This window comes from Erythrolamprus reginae, chromosome 3 (genome assembly GCF_031021105.1).
Source record: "Erythrolamprus reginae isolate rEryReg1 chromosome 3, rEryReg1.hap1, whole genome shotgun sequence".
NCBI classification, from domain to species: Eukaryota; Metazoa; Chordata; class Lepidosauria; order Squamata; family Dipsadidae; genus Erythrolamprus; species Erythrolamprus reginae.
In genome coordinates this window covers 60,768,100-60,785,091 of record NC_091952.1, presented here as the reverse complement: position 1 = coordinate 60,785,091, position 16,992 = coordinate 60,768,100, and the positions used below count along the sequence as shown (strand labels likewise).

General features: G+C 40.5%; 1 protein-coding gene across 1 annotated transcript in view; it reads right to left on the bottom strand.

Moving 5' to 3' along the window:
• Positions 1–14,815, bottom strand: part of LOC139164019 (complement component receptor 1-like protein) — a 70,827-nt gene extending 56,012 nt beyond the window's left edge. Inside the window, exons 1-2 of the mRNA XM_070745575.1 lie at positions 14,603–14,815; positions 3,229–3,414 (exon numbers count right to left, since the gene is read on the bottom strand). Coding sequence (XP_070601676.1) covers positions 3,229–3,414; positions 14,603–14,696 — 280 coding nt within the window. The 5' untranslated portion in view covers positions 14,697–14,815. The remainder of the gene's footprint in view (positions 1–3,228; positions 3,415–14,602) is intronic.
• Positions 14,816–16,992: the final 2,177 nt, after the last annotated feature.

Here is a 16,992-nt window from a genome sequence, read left to right as displayed (position 1 = left end):
AGGGTCTTCCAGTGTTTTATCAGATTTACATCATCTGGGTTTAGAAACTATTGAACAATATTTAGAACAGAATTCATAAATGAGGAAGGGGAAAATATACTGCTATTTCTAATCATATTGAAGTTATTTTAAATATTTTTTTAAAACCCAATTTTTATTATTTTGTTCAGATTTTGCTATGGTTTGTATTCAGTTAAACTTTTTTTATATTTGGCTCTTATTATACTTGCTAAATGTCTACAATACTTTCTTTCTATGTTACAATCATTAAATGACAGTGTAGGTCCTTGATGGCGTGCTCCAGGTGGAAAGAAAGAAAAAAAGAAAGAAGATTGGAAAGAAGCGAAACGGTTGGCTGAGGAGCTGCCAGCTTCAGGAAGCAGTCCAATCTTCTTTCTTTCTCTTCTTGACAGCAGGAGAAGGAAGACGGTGCTGCCTGGCACACCTTTCCACTGATTCTTCAGGCAGGAACACTTTCTCCCTCTCCCCCCATGGCCCCCACCATCCTGGAGGCCGGTGCAGCTCCCCTGATGCTTCCCCACCCACAAAGGTCCTGGGAATGGTTTGTGCATTGGGCGTTTTTTTTATACATACCAGGCTTCAGAATGGCTGTGCGCATGGGTGGGGGGGTTGCACATGCATGGGGGGAGGGATGGGGTGTGGGCATGTCACTCATGCTAGCACCCCCCGCTCTGCCCTTTTTGGCACATGAGTTAAAAAAGGTTCGCCATCACTGGTGAATGTTTTCGGTGTCTCACCATGTGCGAAAGCATAAAAACTTGCCGTAACAGGGACACACCTGTGTCTCCATATGCGCTTTTGCTACCTGCATGGACGCAGCAGCATAACCCTGCTTAAACTCACGGGGCCACCAGAGCCATGGAGGTGAGCCCGATTAGGCATTCCAACTGGTAGCCCAACCCTGGTTTCCCCCCTTACAAACTGGGGCCAATATTTATAAGCTTGTACATCTATTTGCAAACCAACTGACTATACATTACATAGAAGAAAGAAAAATAAATAACATTTTAAACAACAGCAAAGTTTAAGTTCAAAGTACTCTGTTAACAATCTGTTATTGCAGTGATGTCTTAGAAACTCTACAGCAGTTTCTTATTTACCACAAATCACCTTGAACATTATCTGAATGGAGGGTAAAATACTCTTGTTTGGTTCTTGTTTGGTAAAAAACTTTCCTTAGGTTTTTAATTGGAAATTTTCCTAACAATTGCATCTCATTTCCAAAGTTCATATGTCTCTGATGTAAATATCTCTCTGCAACATCCAGTGTTGAATTCTCCTTGACAACATTACATTCTTCTTGACAAGAAAGTCCAGTCTATACCTCATTATATCCATTAGCTCAGAATTTCCTAGTCATTCTCCTTTCAGTCTTTTCTGCCAGATGTATATTTTTCAAAGCAAACACTTTTCCTTTGCATCTGACAGCAAAGGTCAGGGTCTATTTCCTCAAATTGCAAGGTTAGTTTTTGGATGTCATCTTGAGTTTGCAAAATCATTATTGACCAATTATTATTATTTTTTTGGTTTATATTTTCAAACAAACCTGTAAGTTGGAGATCTTTCCTTTCCTGCCCTCTCTTCCCCTTTCCTTCTTTCCTTTTCTTTCTTCCTCTCCTTTCCTTTCCTCCTTTCCTTTCCTTTCTTCCTCCTTTCCTTTCCTTCTTCCCTTCCCTTCCCTCTCCTCTCCTTTTCTTTTTCATTTCATTTCCTTCCTTCCCTCCTTTCCTTTTCTTCTTTCCTTATCTGTGTCCCCAACTGGGGAAGAGGTGGATCCAACATTCACTTTAAAGACTTGTCACTTAGTTTTGATTGGCTAGGACAGTGAGCTAAGCCCACATGACTAATGTCTCCTTCCCCAGCATGGAGAAACACACCTTTGGGACAACCATGACCTGGATGATTGAGATTCCACAGACATAGAGAAGACTGCAGAAACTGCATGCATTTTTACAGCTGATTCTGATCAGCTGGAAGTTGTGGGTTCCATCATACTTTGAGTCATAAATGCAGGTCATCACCATCACTTTTATTTTTGTTTCACTCTTTTTTCTCTTTTTATGATGTTATTAGTTAATATTAATTAATTAATACATTATTAATTAAAAACCAATAAAAATTAAAAAGGCATTGTGACTAATATGCAACAAGCACAATAAAAGTCCACTTTTATCCCAAGCATGTTCTTATCTTGGTTTGCATGCTAGTATCTCTAATTTAGAGATTACCTGAATAATTTATACAGCCTGCATCCCAACAATTAGAAAATAAATTTATAGCTGTACATCTTTTGCAGCATTTTTATCTTCAATTGCTACATTAGTATTGTAATATTTAAGAATAACAGCAATTGCATATTCAAATGTAACTGAATGCCAATGGGGTAGCATAGTTAATCCTTAATTTTGAACTCATCTTGAATTGATAGAAATAAAGTAGAAATCTATCAGTATTGCAGTTACCAAGAAAATCAAGGGGGGGAAAAGCAGCACAGGATTCTGAAAAGAGCAAAGTTTAAACTAATTTTTAAAAAGAGTATACAACCTGTAAGTATGAAAGCATTGACCAACCTCAGCTACATTTACCCTTTTAATGCTGCCAGCTTTGCTAAAAGTCCAGTGGGTCAAGAGCTATGCTATCTCAATTTTGATTTCTTTCAGCGATCTGGAACTTTCAACTTTATGTTTGATCCCCCACCCAACTACTTATACAGCTAACTGGCTCCCTCCTCTAGAATGGTTTGGGGGAATGGGAAGATGAAGGAACAGTGGGCTCTTTATACCAGGGAAACAAGAATGGGGAGGCCAAAAGAGAAGGAGCACGTTGGAAGAAGAAGCCACTCCCAGGCAGTGCCATCAAAATGTTTTTAAAAATTGTTTAAAATGTTTTTAAAAATTGAAAAGGAAGAACAAAGCTGGGAGGAGAAGAAAAGACAAAATGAGGGTTAAAAAAGGTGTGGAAAAAAGGAGAAGAAAAATTGGAAGAGGAAGTAGAGAGGAAACGAGAAAGAAGAACAGAGCAGAAGAGTGAGGAGGTAGGGGAATAAAGGAAAGAAACAGGATTCAGAAAATGTGCCTCTATATCCTTGTAAGACAAACAAACAAACAAACAAACAGCATAAGTATTAGATAATTCTTAATTATTCCCTTTTAATAAGCCACAGGTGATATAACAAGAAAATATAAGGAAGCTTTTAAAAAAACTTACGCTCACAAAACTCTTCCAGTGGATTCCATCCTTTGTCTGATGAACAATGTGCTATGAATGGTTTGCTCATGTCTTGTCTATAGCCAGGAAGACATTCATAGAATACTGACTCACGAGGTTTATAAACAGATTTAATAGGATCATATGTCCTAGCATATTTCAATACTGGTGGCGGTCCACAGTCACCTAAATTAAAAAGAAAACATTAATTTTAGTCAATGTGCAGCTAGTTTACTCCACAATATTTTCGATTATATAATAGAAAAGTGGTTCTCAACCTTTTCTTCACCACGGACCTCTTTTAATTTTCTGGTCACAAACCATGGCCATGGACCCCCAAGACTTAAGATTCAAATCATAAAATTTCTTCAAACCTTCCTGGATCCTAGGTGACGACATGGCAACCCCCTCAGGGGTCCATGGACCTCAAGTTGAGAAGCACTGTAATTGAATGTATCATAACAGTTAGTTTATACTAACTGCATGCAATAGAGAATGGATTTTGTTTATAGAATAATTGGAATTTATTTATTACTTTACTATACTACCAGCTTCAATCTATGTTTTCAGCCATAAAATCAATACAATAAAACAGTAATTTCTTTGTTGTTGGGACAAACTCTTCATGATGCCATGGACCATAGCACATCAGGCATACCTATTCTCATTGTCTCCCGGAGTTTGCCCACATTGAAGTCCATTGTATCAATAATCGTATCCTCTACCGTTCCCTTCTCCTTTTTTTTCAATCTTTTCCAACATCAGGATCTTGTCTTCTCCTTAGGTGGCCAAAGTATTTGAGCTTCAGTTTCAGTATCTGTCCTTCCAAAGAACAGTCAAGATTGGTTTCCTTTAGGATTGACTGATTTGATTTTTGCAGTCCAAAGGACTCTCAAGTCTTCTCCAACACTACAATTCAAAAGCATCAATTCTTCAATGCTCAGCCTTCCTTATGGTCCAACTCTCAAAGCCACACATTACTATTGAGAAAACCACATTATGAACTATACTAATAATAAGATAATAAAGCCCACGGAGAAAGCCCTCTCTCGCAGCCCCCTGACTGGGAGCGCTTTCATCCCGAGGAGAAGCCGCAGCCACCAGTGCCGCAAGAGGGGGAGAGAGAAAGTCGTTCCCCAAGGCAGGAGGCGGCGGAGAAGGAGAGGGGGCGGATCGGGAGGGTGGGGGGCAGGGCCGAGAGGCCAAGGGCGCGAGGGGGCTGGAGGCACCATGGGGAGGCAGGGGCAGCCGCGGCTCCCTTTCCTCCTACTGCCGGCAGTTCCCTGCCCCCGCACACCCCCCCGCGGACTGGCAGGGAGATGGGGAGCACGCACCCATTGAAAAGGGTGCGCGGGGGGTATTTTGGGGCACGCACGCATGCACGCACACAGCTTACAGGGAGTGCTGCTGACATGTCCTTACAGCAAATAGCGAACAGCCAGGTCAGCTTCAGCACATTATTGCAGCCTGATCCAGCACAAGCAGCTGATTGGTGGATGAATTGGCCTCCTGGAATATCCCCAATCAACTGTTCCAATCTGCAGGGATCGCCACAGACCATTGCAGCCTCTGTGCCTCACATTTTTGGCCTTTGTGCCTTGCATTTTGGCCTCTATGCCTCGTGTTTTCAGCCTCCAAATGCTCCCTTTCAGACCTGTTCAAGGCTGCAGGGATCGCCAGAGCACAGCTGCCAATCACCGCCTCTACACATCACATTTTCAGCCTCTTTGCATTGCATATTTGGCCTTCGCATGCCCCATATTTGGACTCTGCACATTGCATTTTGGGGCAGTTCCAGATCGCCATTGGCAATCCCCACTGCCTGGAACTGCCAGAAAATGTGAGACACAGAAGCCAAAATCGCGAGTCATAGAGACCAAAAAAGAGGGGCACGGAGGTGATGATGTTCTGTGGAAATCCCTGAAGCCTGGAACAGGCCTAAAACACGACACACAAAGGATAAAAATGGCCAAAGGGTGGAGGCCAGCAGGTGGGCAGGGCTACGTTTGGTGTATAAGAGGCACCCAAATTTTTACCCTCTTTTGCGGTGGTGGTGGTGGTGCATTTAATAGTCTGAAAAATACAATACATACAATATCAATGGTGCTGGAACATAGAACAAATGTCTTGCAAAGAAACCCTTTTTTGCAGATTGTTTCTAAAGGATGCCTACATAGGCCCATACCATATTTTGATGGGAAAATGTTCCCTAATGTGAGCTCATTGCAGAAACACATTGTCTTTGAGTCTTCTCTCATCTGCAGAAAAAACAATTGCTGCCAACCTGTCTTCCATAGAGGACCTATATACTGCACAAGTCAAAAAGAGGGCCATGAAAATATTTACTTATTCCTTGCATCCTGGAAATAAATTGTTTCAACTTCTACCCTCAAAACAACACAATAAAACATTGCACTTCAGAACTACTAGTCACAAGAATAGTTTTTTCCCAAACGTCACCATTCTGCTAAACAAATAATTTACTCAACAGTGAAACTATTTACTAGGTTTGCACTACGATTAATCTTCTCATTGTTTCTATCAGCCATCTCCTCCCACCAATGACTATATGACTTTAATTTTGTTGCCTGTATCCTAATGATTTATATTGACTGGTTCCTAATATGATTTGATTGCTTATTTGTACCCAGACTATTGTTAAATGTTGTACCTTATGATTCTTGATGAATGTATCTTTTATTTTATGTAGACTAAGAGCATATGCACCAAAGACAAATTCCTTGTGTGTCCAATCACGCTGGGCAATAAAGAATTCTATTCTATTCTAACTGGCATTGAACAGTCAACATTGAAGTACCCCCAAATTCTTCAATTCTGGATTGAATATTTAGGGCAGGTTGGTTCACCTACGAAGATAATCCTGAAGGTTTCTTAGTTCAATCCACGGAAAGTTTTAAAGTCAGTATTTTGAATTCCATTCAAAAATGTGTTGGCAGCCAACAATGCAATTGCAATACAATGTGATGTGGCTGAAGTGGTTTTCAGCTGGGAAAAGGAGGAAGGCTGCCAATCAAGCAACTGAATAGAACTCAGCAGCATTTAAAATAAAATGAAAATTAGTAAAGTTTCAGATAAATAAAAAAGAGCCTTTATAGGGAATAGAATACAAAGTTTAGGCTTTAGCAACTAGCCAGTATACTACCCCAGAGCCTTGCCTACAATACTCAGAAGACTAGAAGAGAACAAAGAAAAAAGTGTCGAGTTGTGGCAGAGAAAAGATTGAAGGAGAAAAGATAAAAGGAGAAAAGAGACCCTGGATGTGGAAGACGCTGATAAAGGTTCACCCTTAGAAATGTCAGCTGACCATGTGAAAGCCATAAAGATGACCAACAAGGCGACCATATCAAAATGCTGTACAGTAATGAAAAGATAGAGTATAAGGAGAAAAAGAAAGCTGTGAATATTTAGAGATTGTAAAGTCAGAATGAAATGTATGGCAAGAAGCATTCAAGTCCTAGAGGTGAGTGGGGTGGGGGGGTATTGCTAAAGGGAACTCAGACCTATAGAGAAGGTGCACATACAACTGAGTCATTTCTTGAGCAGGTGAGATTGGCAGATTTAGTCATACAAAACTCCCAACCTTAATTAAAAAAAGGACTGTGGGGCATTTTTTTACAATACTGTATTCAAAAGTACAGGTAGTTATCATTTACCAATCATAATTGGGACTGGAAACTTGGTCACTAAAAAAAGCAGTCACTAAGTGAAACAGTGATTGTACCTGTACTTACAATCTTATTTCAACTTTCCTTTGCTTTATAAACCTACAATTATTATAAATGCAAGGTTGGTCTCAAAGGTATTTTTTAACATTGCCATAATTCAGACTAATATAAAATGTGACTTCAGTTAGACAGTTCCTTAAGTTTCTGTGAAAAATTGTGATGGAGCAAGGATTCCAGATGTCGCCTGTGCCCATTGTGTTCTGGGTGTTAAATCTAATAAAGAAATTATTTTGGCTGTTGGAAAAGTAGAAAGAAAAATGATAAAAATTGCAAAATGGGTCAAGAAAGAGCACTCCTGTGAAATATAAAATAAAAGAACTGAACAATGTACAGAAATAAAAAAATGTATACATTATGAATAAGATATTAGAAATACAGACAAAGATTTAGATGGTCTATGATACGCTTTGGAGTAGGATACTTACAGTAACTGTATCCTACTCTAAAGCGTATCATAGAAAAGCTTTATTTTTGTGAAGAATAAAACTTGACATTCCTTAATTAAGATACCTGGTGTGGATAAATCATAAACATTGCAATGGTGGTGAATATCTGTAGTTTGGGTGAAGGTTCATTCTCTGAGCTTGTGGGTTGGTTTCCAAATATTTCATTATCAGGCTAGGTAACATCTTCAGTGGAATTTAGGGGATGTTGGTTTCCCTGTTCATGAAAGCCATAATCTTCCAACCCCTAGGAATAAGAGGTGGGTTCCTCCCGGTTTGGACCGGTTCTATGGAACAGGTAGTAACTTGGTAGCCTGGAACCGGCAGCGATTCAGGCCTGCCACTCCCCTGAACTGGCTCACTTGGTGGCGCCATAGGCCCTGCCATCTTGTGTTTTGCTTCTGCACATGGGCAGAAGAAGACCAGAACCTTCCCCTGTTAGGAACAGCAATAGCCCACAAACCCGCAGCCATAATCCATTAGGAATTATCCAGGACTTGCCCGAAAGCAAAGAATTATTGGAATAAGGTAGAAAGATGGCTAAAAAAAATTACAGAACAAGAAATCAGGAAGACTCCAGAATTTTTCTTATTAGGTATTACAAATAATAAATATAAAAAAGAAATATATTATTTAATAACTCACATTTTAATAGCTGCTAGGATTGTTTTTGCACAAAGATGGAAAGAAATGGAAATTCCAAACTTTGAAGAGGTTTTCAGAAAGATTATGGAATGCGCAGAGCTAGATATGATGACGAGGCGGTTAAATAACCAAGAAGAATCAGAATTTTATAAAACCTGGCAGATGGTTTATAGTTGGTGGAATAGTAAAAAAGTTTAAGGATGTTAAAATAAAGTGCTAAATAGTAACATTTATTATATTGAATATATTATGTAGAGACATTCTACAGATGTGTATATTTTTCTGAATTGATCTAAACTATAATATGTTTTTTTCCTTTTTTGAATCAAGAAGACTTCTATTTTGAGCAGAGCGACTGTAGCTCCTTTTTATGTTATGTGTATTGTTTGGTCTTTTTATGTTTGTTTGAAATGTTTTGTCTTTTAATCTGAAAACAATAAAAACATTTTTTTAAAGAAATTATCCCGGAGCAAAGACAAGATAAAGAAGGATGGAAGAAACTATGTAATCAACAAAATCAACTGCAACCCTTGCAACCAATTCTAGGTGGGACAAACATCAACAATTATAAACCAAAATCCATGAACACAGGCTGGTAATCAAGTGCCACGATCCCAAATTTTTAATCTCTACCTACATTGATACCAAACAGCACCAATTTGATTGGAGAAAACACAAAAATAATTGGCCATGCTATCACCCACTACACACATGAGTTCAATGAAGCCTGCCACTCAACAAGCAAGTCTATCAACAGACACATTGGCTTACAACCAGCCTATGTACCCCTCAGAATCTGCATCCACTGCACAGCCAACCAGAGACAGCACCGATCCTCAACCAACCTGTACAACTCCCCCTCACCAGCAGCCTACTTCCCAATGACCCTGACCTGATATAACTTCCCTATCTCAAGACATGTCACAAGACCCTCGCTTGACACACCCAAACCTGAGGTGCTTATAAACAGAACACTGACACTGACATCCCCTGAACTCCACTGAAGAGGTTAATCTAGCCTGCTGATGAAACATTTGGAAACCAGCCCACAAGCTCAGAGAATCAACCTTCACACCAAATCATAAAAATGCCCACCTTCTTGCATGTGTTTGTACTGTCCTTACATGTGTTTAACTTCCTTACTATTTCATGGGGAGCTGAAGTCAAATCAGTATCCCAGGACTTGGAACTGGATGGTCACTGGAGCTAGAAAAACATCAGTTCCCTTACTTTCTTGCAACTAGTATTGAAGTTTTGCCAAGAACTGAGCAATGATCAGGAAATCAACCATCTGCTCATTTCCCTTCTTGGCTAAACTGCTCAACCTCTTCCCCATCTCCCATAAATACACATAAACATATACAAGCATCAGATTTCCTCATTCTCCAAATCAATGGTGATGACAATCATTTTTTGATGCAAAAAATTGGGCAGACTGGAATTATGTATTGCTTTTAGAAACAACAGAGAAAATGAAACAAAAAATTGAGTGATATCCAGCTACCTCAATCACTATCAGTCAAGCTATGAGAAAATCATCAGCATATACAATATTCATTGTTTGGCATATGGTAAAAAAGGAAATGAAAAAGGGAAGACGAAAAACTAAACTGAAATTGTATTTCCTGTGTACCATGTTGTGCATAGCTCCAGACTTTGGGAAAAAGCATTAACATTTCTAATGAATTAATTTTCTCTTAGTCCTGCCAACCTAGCAGTTCAAAAGCCTGTAAATGCAAGTGGATAAATAGGTATCACTCTGTTGGGAAAGTAACAGCACTCCATGTTTCGCAGCATACTCTGTACTGCGGCAGGATGTCATGCAAATGTCTTTGGACAGTTTTAGCTTAATGGCCTAGTTCCACACCCTAGAGCAGTGTTTCTCAAATAGTGAGGTGGGCCCCCAGGGGGGCGTGGAACAATACTGGGGGGGGGGGCTGACCCCAGGGAACGTGCTATTTTTGCCACAGGGAGTAGGGTTTTTTTTGCACCAAACAATAGCACAGAGCAGGAGATATGAAGTACAGATAACAAACCCTTAAGAGACACCATGGAAAATAACAGGGATGAAAAGAAAGGAGGAGAGACGGAGATAATGAGACAAACGTAAATCTCCCGAAAGCTAAGATGAGGAAATATGACGAAGTGTATGTAGCGCTTGGCTTCACTGTGACTATGGTGGGAGACAAGAAAAGACCGGTATGTTTACTGTGTCTAAAAATGTTGGCACTGGACAACATGAAGCCAAATAATTTAAGGTGTCACTTAAAGACATTACACCCCAATCACGCTGATAATCTACATGCATTTTTTCAGTGAAAACGTGCCAAATATTGCCAACAACCATCCTGGTGGAAAGTTGGGAGGGCACGAAATGTTTACTTCTTCCTAGTGGGGGCATAACAGAAAATAATTGAGAAGCACTGCCCTAGAGCCATCTATGATTAGTGGAGTAAAACTCACAGGGACTCCTTAAAGATGGTGCTATGCAAACTGATGCAAACTCTGAATTATTGCCTAAACATTTCTGAGGTTTACCATACATTCTTCTAGCTTGTGTAAGAAGAAAGAGAAATAGAAATCTTACACTGGCTTTCATTCGCAAGCCTAAATATGGATCCAGTTTATTGTTGAAAAACCATGTTCAAATTTGAACCAAGTTCACTAGGTCAACCATCTCCTGAGTTCTGAAAATCAGCTCCCCAAATCCAAAGGCAATGCACCTGAGAATTACTGAGACTTCTGCATTGCTGAATGTTGTGTTTCTAATATACAGTAATCCCTCGCTATTTTGCGGTTCATCTTTTTGCGGATTCGCTACTTCATGGGTTTTCAAAGGGGGCTTAAATCCATTAAAAATTTTAAATCCATTAAAAATTCATAAAATTCTTTTACAGTACTGCTGAACTCTATTAAAGAAACTGGTAGGATATCACATGTAGTTCCAGCTGAGAAACATTATAGAATGACTGTTTAATGCAAAGGGTGCCCAAATACTCATTAAATACATAAAAAAATACCTTTCCTCTACTTCACAGAAATTTGTTTTTTCACAGGTGGTCTTGGAACACATCCCCCACGAAAAACCAGGAATCACTGTATATCTGAAGGAACCCCTGCCTTGGGAACACTACATTAAGTCATTCTAGGCAAATAATGATATATACATTACTGTGGAAAAAGATATGTGTCTTGAATTGACATTCAGCAACTTTTCAGGTAGATATGTCAATTATTATGGAAGATGTTGTGCCTTTTTCATCAGTATAGTAGCAGAACCCCTCTCCTAGATCAGTGATGGTAAATCTTTTTTTCCTTTGGTGTCAAAGGAGCGTCTCCATGTACAATCGTGCATGTGCGGGTGCCCACAATCACAATTCAATGCCTGGGAAGAGTGAAAACAACTTCCCCACCTCACCCCACGAGGCCCTATGGAGGCTGGAAGCAGCATGTTTCCCAACTTCTGGTGGGTCCAGTAGGCTTATGTTTCGCCTTCCCCAGACTCCAAAGGCTTCCCTGGAGCCAGGGGAGAGGGTAACAACACCCTCCCCCATTCCCCCAGCTCTCTGAAAGCCAAAAAATGCCCTCCCAGAGGCTCTGTGCAAGCCAAAAATCAGCTGGCCAGCTCACACATGCACGTTGGAGCTGAGCTAGGACAACGGTTCGCCTGCTGGCAGGTATGGCTCCACTAGCATTGTCCTAGATATTTGTGTCTAAAATATTCACTTAAAGATATTTTATTTCCATCAATTTCCAATATTTGCGCCATGGCATATGTATGCAAATATGTGAATGATATAAGTTTGAATTTAACAAACATTCAGAAATAACAGATACACGCTCCCATCAATATTATTACCGAAATGAAGGTTGTACAGTAGTCCCTCACTATACCGCGCTTCACCTACTGCGGCTTCACTTCATCGCGGGTTTCTGAGGAAGTCGATCGGCAGATTTAAACAGCCCGCCGAACTCAATCGGCAGGTTTTTTTTAAAAAAAAAAAATCTAAAATTGTAAATGCTGTATTTAAATACTGTATCTAAAATAAATACTGTGTGGGAAGGGTTTATAAACACTTAAAACAATGAAAACTTACCAAACAATTACAATATAAATACTTAAATAAGTACTATCAGTAGATAAATTCCCCATCGCGGATTTCACCTATCGCGGCCAGGTCTGGAACGTAACACCAGCGATAGGTGAGGGACTACTGTACTTTCAAATATCGTCCAGTCTCCAACCTTCCCTTTCTGGGGAAGGTTGTTGAGAAGGTGGTGGCGCTCCATCTCCAGTGATCCTTGGAAGAAGCCGATTATCTAGGCCCCCAACAGTCGGGTTTCAGGCCCGGCTACAGCACGGAAACTGCTTTGGTCGCGTTGATAGATGATCTCTGGTGGGCCCGAGACAGGGGTTTATCCTCTGTCCTGGTGCTTCTTGATCTCTCAGCAGCTTTCAATACCATCGACCATGGTATCCTTCTGCGCTGGCTGGAGGGGTTGGGAGTGGGAGGTACTGTCCTTCAATGGTTCTCCTACTTCTCCAGTCAGTCGCAGTCAGTGTTAGTGGGGGGTCAGAGGTTGACCTTTAGGTTTCTCCCTTGTGGGGTACCTCAGGAGTTGGTCCTCTCCCCCCTGCTATTTAATATCTACATGAAACTGCTGGGTGAGATCATCCAAGGGCATGGGGTGAGGTATCATCAGTATACGGATGATACCCAGTTATACATCGCCACTCCATGTCCAATCAGTGAAGTAGTGGAAGTGATGTGCCGGTGCCTGGAGGCTGTTGGGGTCTGGATGGGTGTCAACAAGCTCAAACTCAAACCCGACATGACAGAGTTTTGCCTCCCAAGGACAATTCCATCTGTCCATCCATTATCCTGTGGGGGGGGGAATTATTGCCCCTCTCGGAGAGGGTCCACAACCTGGGCATCCTCCTCGATCCACAGCTAACATTGGAACATCATCTTTTGGCTGTGGCGAGGAGGGTGTTTGCACAGGTTCGCCTGGTGCACCAGTTGTGGCCCTATTTGGACAGGGAGTCATTGCTCACCTCGAGGTTTGACTACTGCAACTGTCTCTACATGGGGCTACCTTTGAAAAGTGTTTGGAAACTTCAGATCATGCAGAATGCTGTCGTGAGAGCTATTGTGGGGTTACCTAGTTTCGCCCACATCTTTCCAACACTCCGTGGCTTGCATTAGCTGCCGATCAGTTTCCGGTCACAATTCAAAGTGTTGATAATGACTTATAAAGCCCTACATGACATCGGACCAGAATACCTCCGGGACCGTCTTGTGCCGCATGAATCCCAGCGCCCGATAAGGTCCCACAGAGTTGGCCTTCTCTGGGTCCCGTCGACAAAACAATGTTGTCTGGCGGGCCCCTAGGGAAGAGCCTTCTCTGTGGCAGCCCCAGCCCTCTGGAATCAATTCCCCCCAGAGATCAGAATTGCCCCCACCCTCCTTGTTTTTCATAAATTGCTTAAGACCCACCTATATTGCCAGGCATGCGGGAATTGAGACATCTCCCCCAGGCTTATATAGTTTTATGTATGGTGTGTTTATGATGTATGTTTTTTAAATGACGGGTTTTTAGATACTTTCTTTTAAATATTAGATTTGTTACATTGCACATTGTTATTATTATTGTTGTGAGCCGCCCCGAGCCTGTGGAGAGGGGCAACATACAAATCTAATTAACAGTAATAATAATAATAATAATAATAATAATAATTATTATTATTATTATTATTATTATTATTATTATTATTATTATTATTATTATTATTATTACTGTTACCAGTGGTGAAATCCAATTTCTTAAGCTACCGGTTCTGTGGGCATGGCTGGGTGGGCGTGGCAGAGGAAGAATATTCCAAACTTTCCCTTCCCACCCCACTCCAGGGGAAGGATACTGCAAAATCTCCATTCCCTCCCCAGTCCTGGGGGGAGGCATGTTGCCGGTACTCTGAGCTACTCAAAATGTTTGCTACCCTTTTCCCCAAGTCCCAACTACTCAAAATTTCCGCTCTCGGTTCTCCAGAACCTGTTAGAACTTGTTGGATTTCATCCCTGCCTGTTACCTTGTACTGTACATGATTGACAAATAAATAAATTAAACTATCAGTTTCCTCATATAGGAAGCCTAACCACAAACAGTTTGAAAATCTAAAATTCGACAGCAGCAAGGTCGGTAAATTTATATTTGATGTCCTTAGAGTTCACACCATTGCCTGGTCAGAGCTAATATTAATAACTGGCTTCACAGAACATAAAGTGCATTTTCTTTTCCATTCCTCTTCGATCTTTATATGATGTAGTCATCGAGATCACTGACTCTCTCCTATGATTATACTCTGAAGATTAATTTTGAACGAAAAAAAAAAAAACAGGACCGAAAACGGCAGAGAAACACGGATATCCTTTTTCGGAACAATCATTAGCAGGGACCGGCTGGCTAACCCTCGAGTAAGTGGCCGTCCAAGCGAAAAGACGCAGTTCCCTTCTCCCCTCCAGTCCTTCAGGCGTTACTTACCCTGCACTCCGGAAAACAATGAGAAGAGCACTAGGATTCTCGGACGAAGGTGCGGAAAGAAGTTCCCAAACATCACAGGGGAACTTCTACTCATCTTATTCTTCCTTTCAAAGAACGAATCTCCAAGGCGCCAAGAATAAGGGCGCGGAACTGCATAAGGGACGGGCGATAAAGACCGATCTCGGAAATCCCTCGGCGGACAAGTAGGCTTAAGCAAGGGCTTCCCCACAACTAGCTGTCTTGGAAACAGGGCGGTGGGTAAATCAAACTACAAGTACTGTATTGCGAAAGCTCGAATTACGTTGCCCTGGTTTTTTTTTTTAAGAATTCCCTCCAATTCTTGCTCTTGACCGCTCTAAAAGTCTGACCGTGCTGTATTTGCGGCTCACTGCTAGGCGTATGTTGTGTCAAACACACATTCTGTCTTTCCCGTTTTCAGAAATCCGGAAATGACTGTATCACCACACCTAACTGGCAGAGCCAGGCTCCAAAATTGTCCATCTTATGACGCGCATCTTTGCGGGATTCTCCTTCCCTTCTTTTAAAAGACTCAAATTTGCAGGGGGTTGGGGGAGTTGGGGTTTAAACTGCAGAATTGTGCTTTTTCCAAAATGTATGACTGCTTTACTTCCCTTCCACAAGAACACTAATTCCAGGTTATATCATTACGTAGATATAATGTGTCAATACTATAATCCGGGATTTAAAAAAAACCTGTTTGAAATTGTATATGGATTTTATAGGAATTTATAATAATAGTGGCTATTTGTTTACGGAGATTCTCAGTAATCCAGGTCATGGCTGTCCCAAAGGTGCTTTTTCAAGAAGCAACTGTACTTTCTGTTTTTCTTTGAAGAGGTTTCGGTTTTTTAGAAGTCGTTTTCACTTCTCATCCAAGAGAGCTGGAGACGTTTCTTGGATGAGAAGCAAAAAGTCTTCAAAGAAAAACCACAAAGTCAAGTTGCCTCTTGAAAAAAGGCTATTGATTTTACAGTTGGCTAGTACCTCACATCTCTGTGCCATTGTGTTATAAATAATAATAATAATAATAATAATAATAATAATAATAATAATAATTTATTAGATTTGTATGCCGCCCCTCTCCGAAGACTCGGGGCGGCTCACAACAAACGATAAAAAACAATATTATACAGGCACAATTCTAATATTAAGAAAAAACTAAAAAACCCATCATAATTAAAAACCAAACAGCACATACATACCAAACATAAATTATAATAAGCCTGGGGGAAAGGTGTCTCAAATCCCCCATGCCTGGCGGTATAAGTGGGTCTTAAGTAGTTTACGGAAGACAAGGAGGGTGGGAGCAGTTCTAATCTCTGGGGGGAGTTGATTCCAGAGGGCCGGGGCCGCCACAGAGAAGGCTCTTCCCCTGGGGCCCACCAGACGACATATAAAGGTGTATGCATTTAACAACCACAATAACAAAAAGAGTTGGAAGGGACCTTGAAGGTCTTCTAGTTCACCCCCCCCCCCTTAGGCAGGAAAACCTACACTACTTCAGACAGATGGTTATCCAACATCCAACGAGTCTTCGGAGAGGGGCGGCATACAAATATAAGTAATAAATAATAAATAAATAATAAATCCTTTAAAAAACTTCCAGTGTTGAAGTATTCACAATTTCTGGAGGCAAGCTGTTCCGCTGGTTAATTGTTCTAACTGTCAGGATTTTTGAATCCAGTGTTGAAGTATTCACAATTTCTGGAGGCAAGCTGTTCCGCTGGTTAATTGTTCTAACTGTCAGGATTTTTTCCCCTTAATTCTAAGTTACTTCTTTCCTTGTTTAGTTTCCACCCATTGCTTCTTGTTCTACTCTCAGGTGATTTGGATAATAGTTTGACTCCCTCTTTTTTGTGCTATCATGTCTCCCCAGGTCCTTCTTTTCATTAAACTAGACATATCCAGTTCCTGCAACTGTTCTTCAGTCCCCTAATTATCTTTGTTGCTCTTCTCTGTACTCTTTCTAGATAAGGAAGTAAGAAACATGAAATATACTTCCAAATGTGAAGTCCAGTATGTTTGCAAATTTTATGATATAAAAATACAATTATGTCATTCAAAATATTACTGTGCTTCTGACAAAAATCGGGATGTAAATCATCCCAGATATGTGTATTTTTCTTTTATGTTTATGTTATATGTCGGTTTCATTTTAAATTAAATTTTTTAAAAAAATATATAAAAAAATATTACTTTATATTTATTGGATACCCCCACCCAACACTAAGGGGAAGGGCATTAGAGTTTGTATATTAGTTGTAAGAAATTTGAATATTCTTACTTCCACTAAGGTCTGGTCTAGTGTAGCTAGTGCCTTCTTTTCATTTTATATTACTACAAATGTTAATACAAGTTTTGGAAGAAAT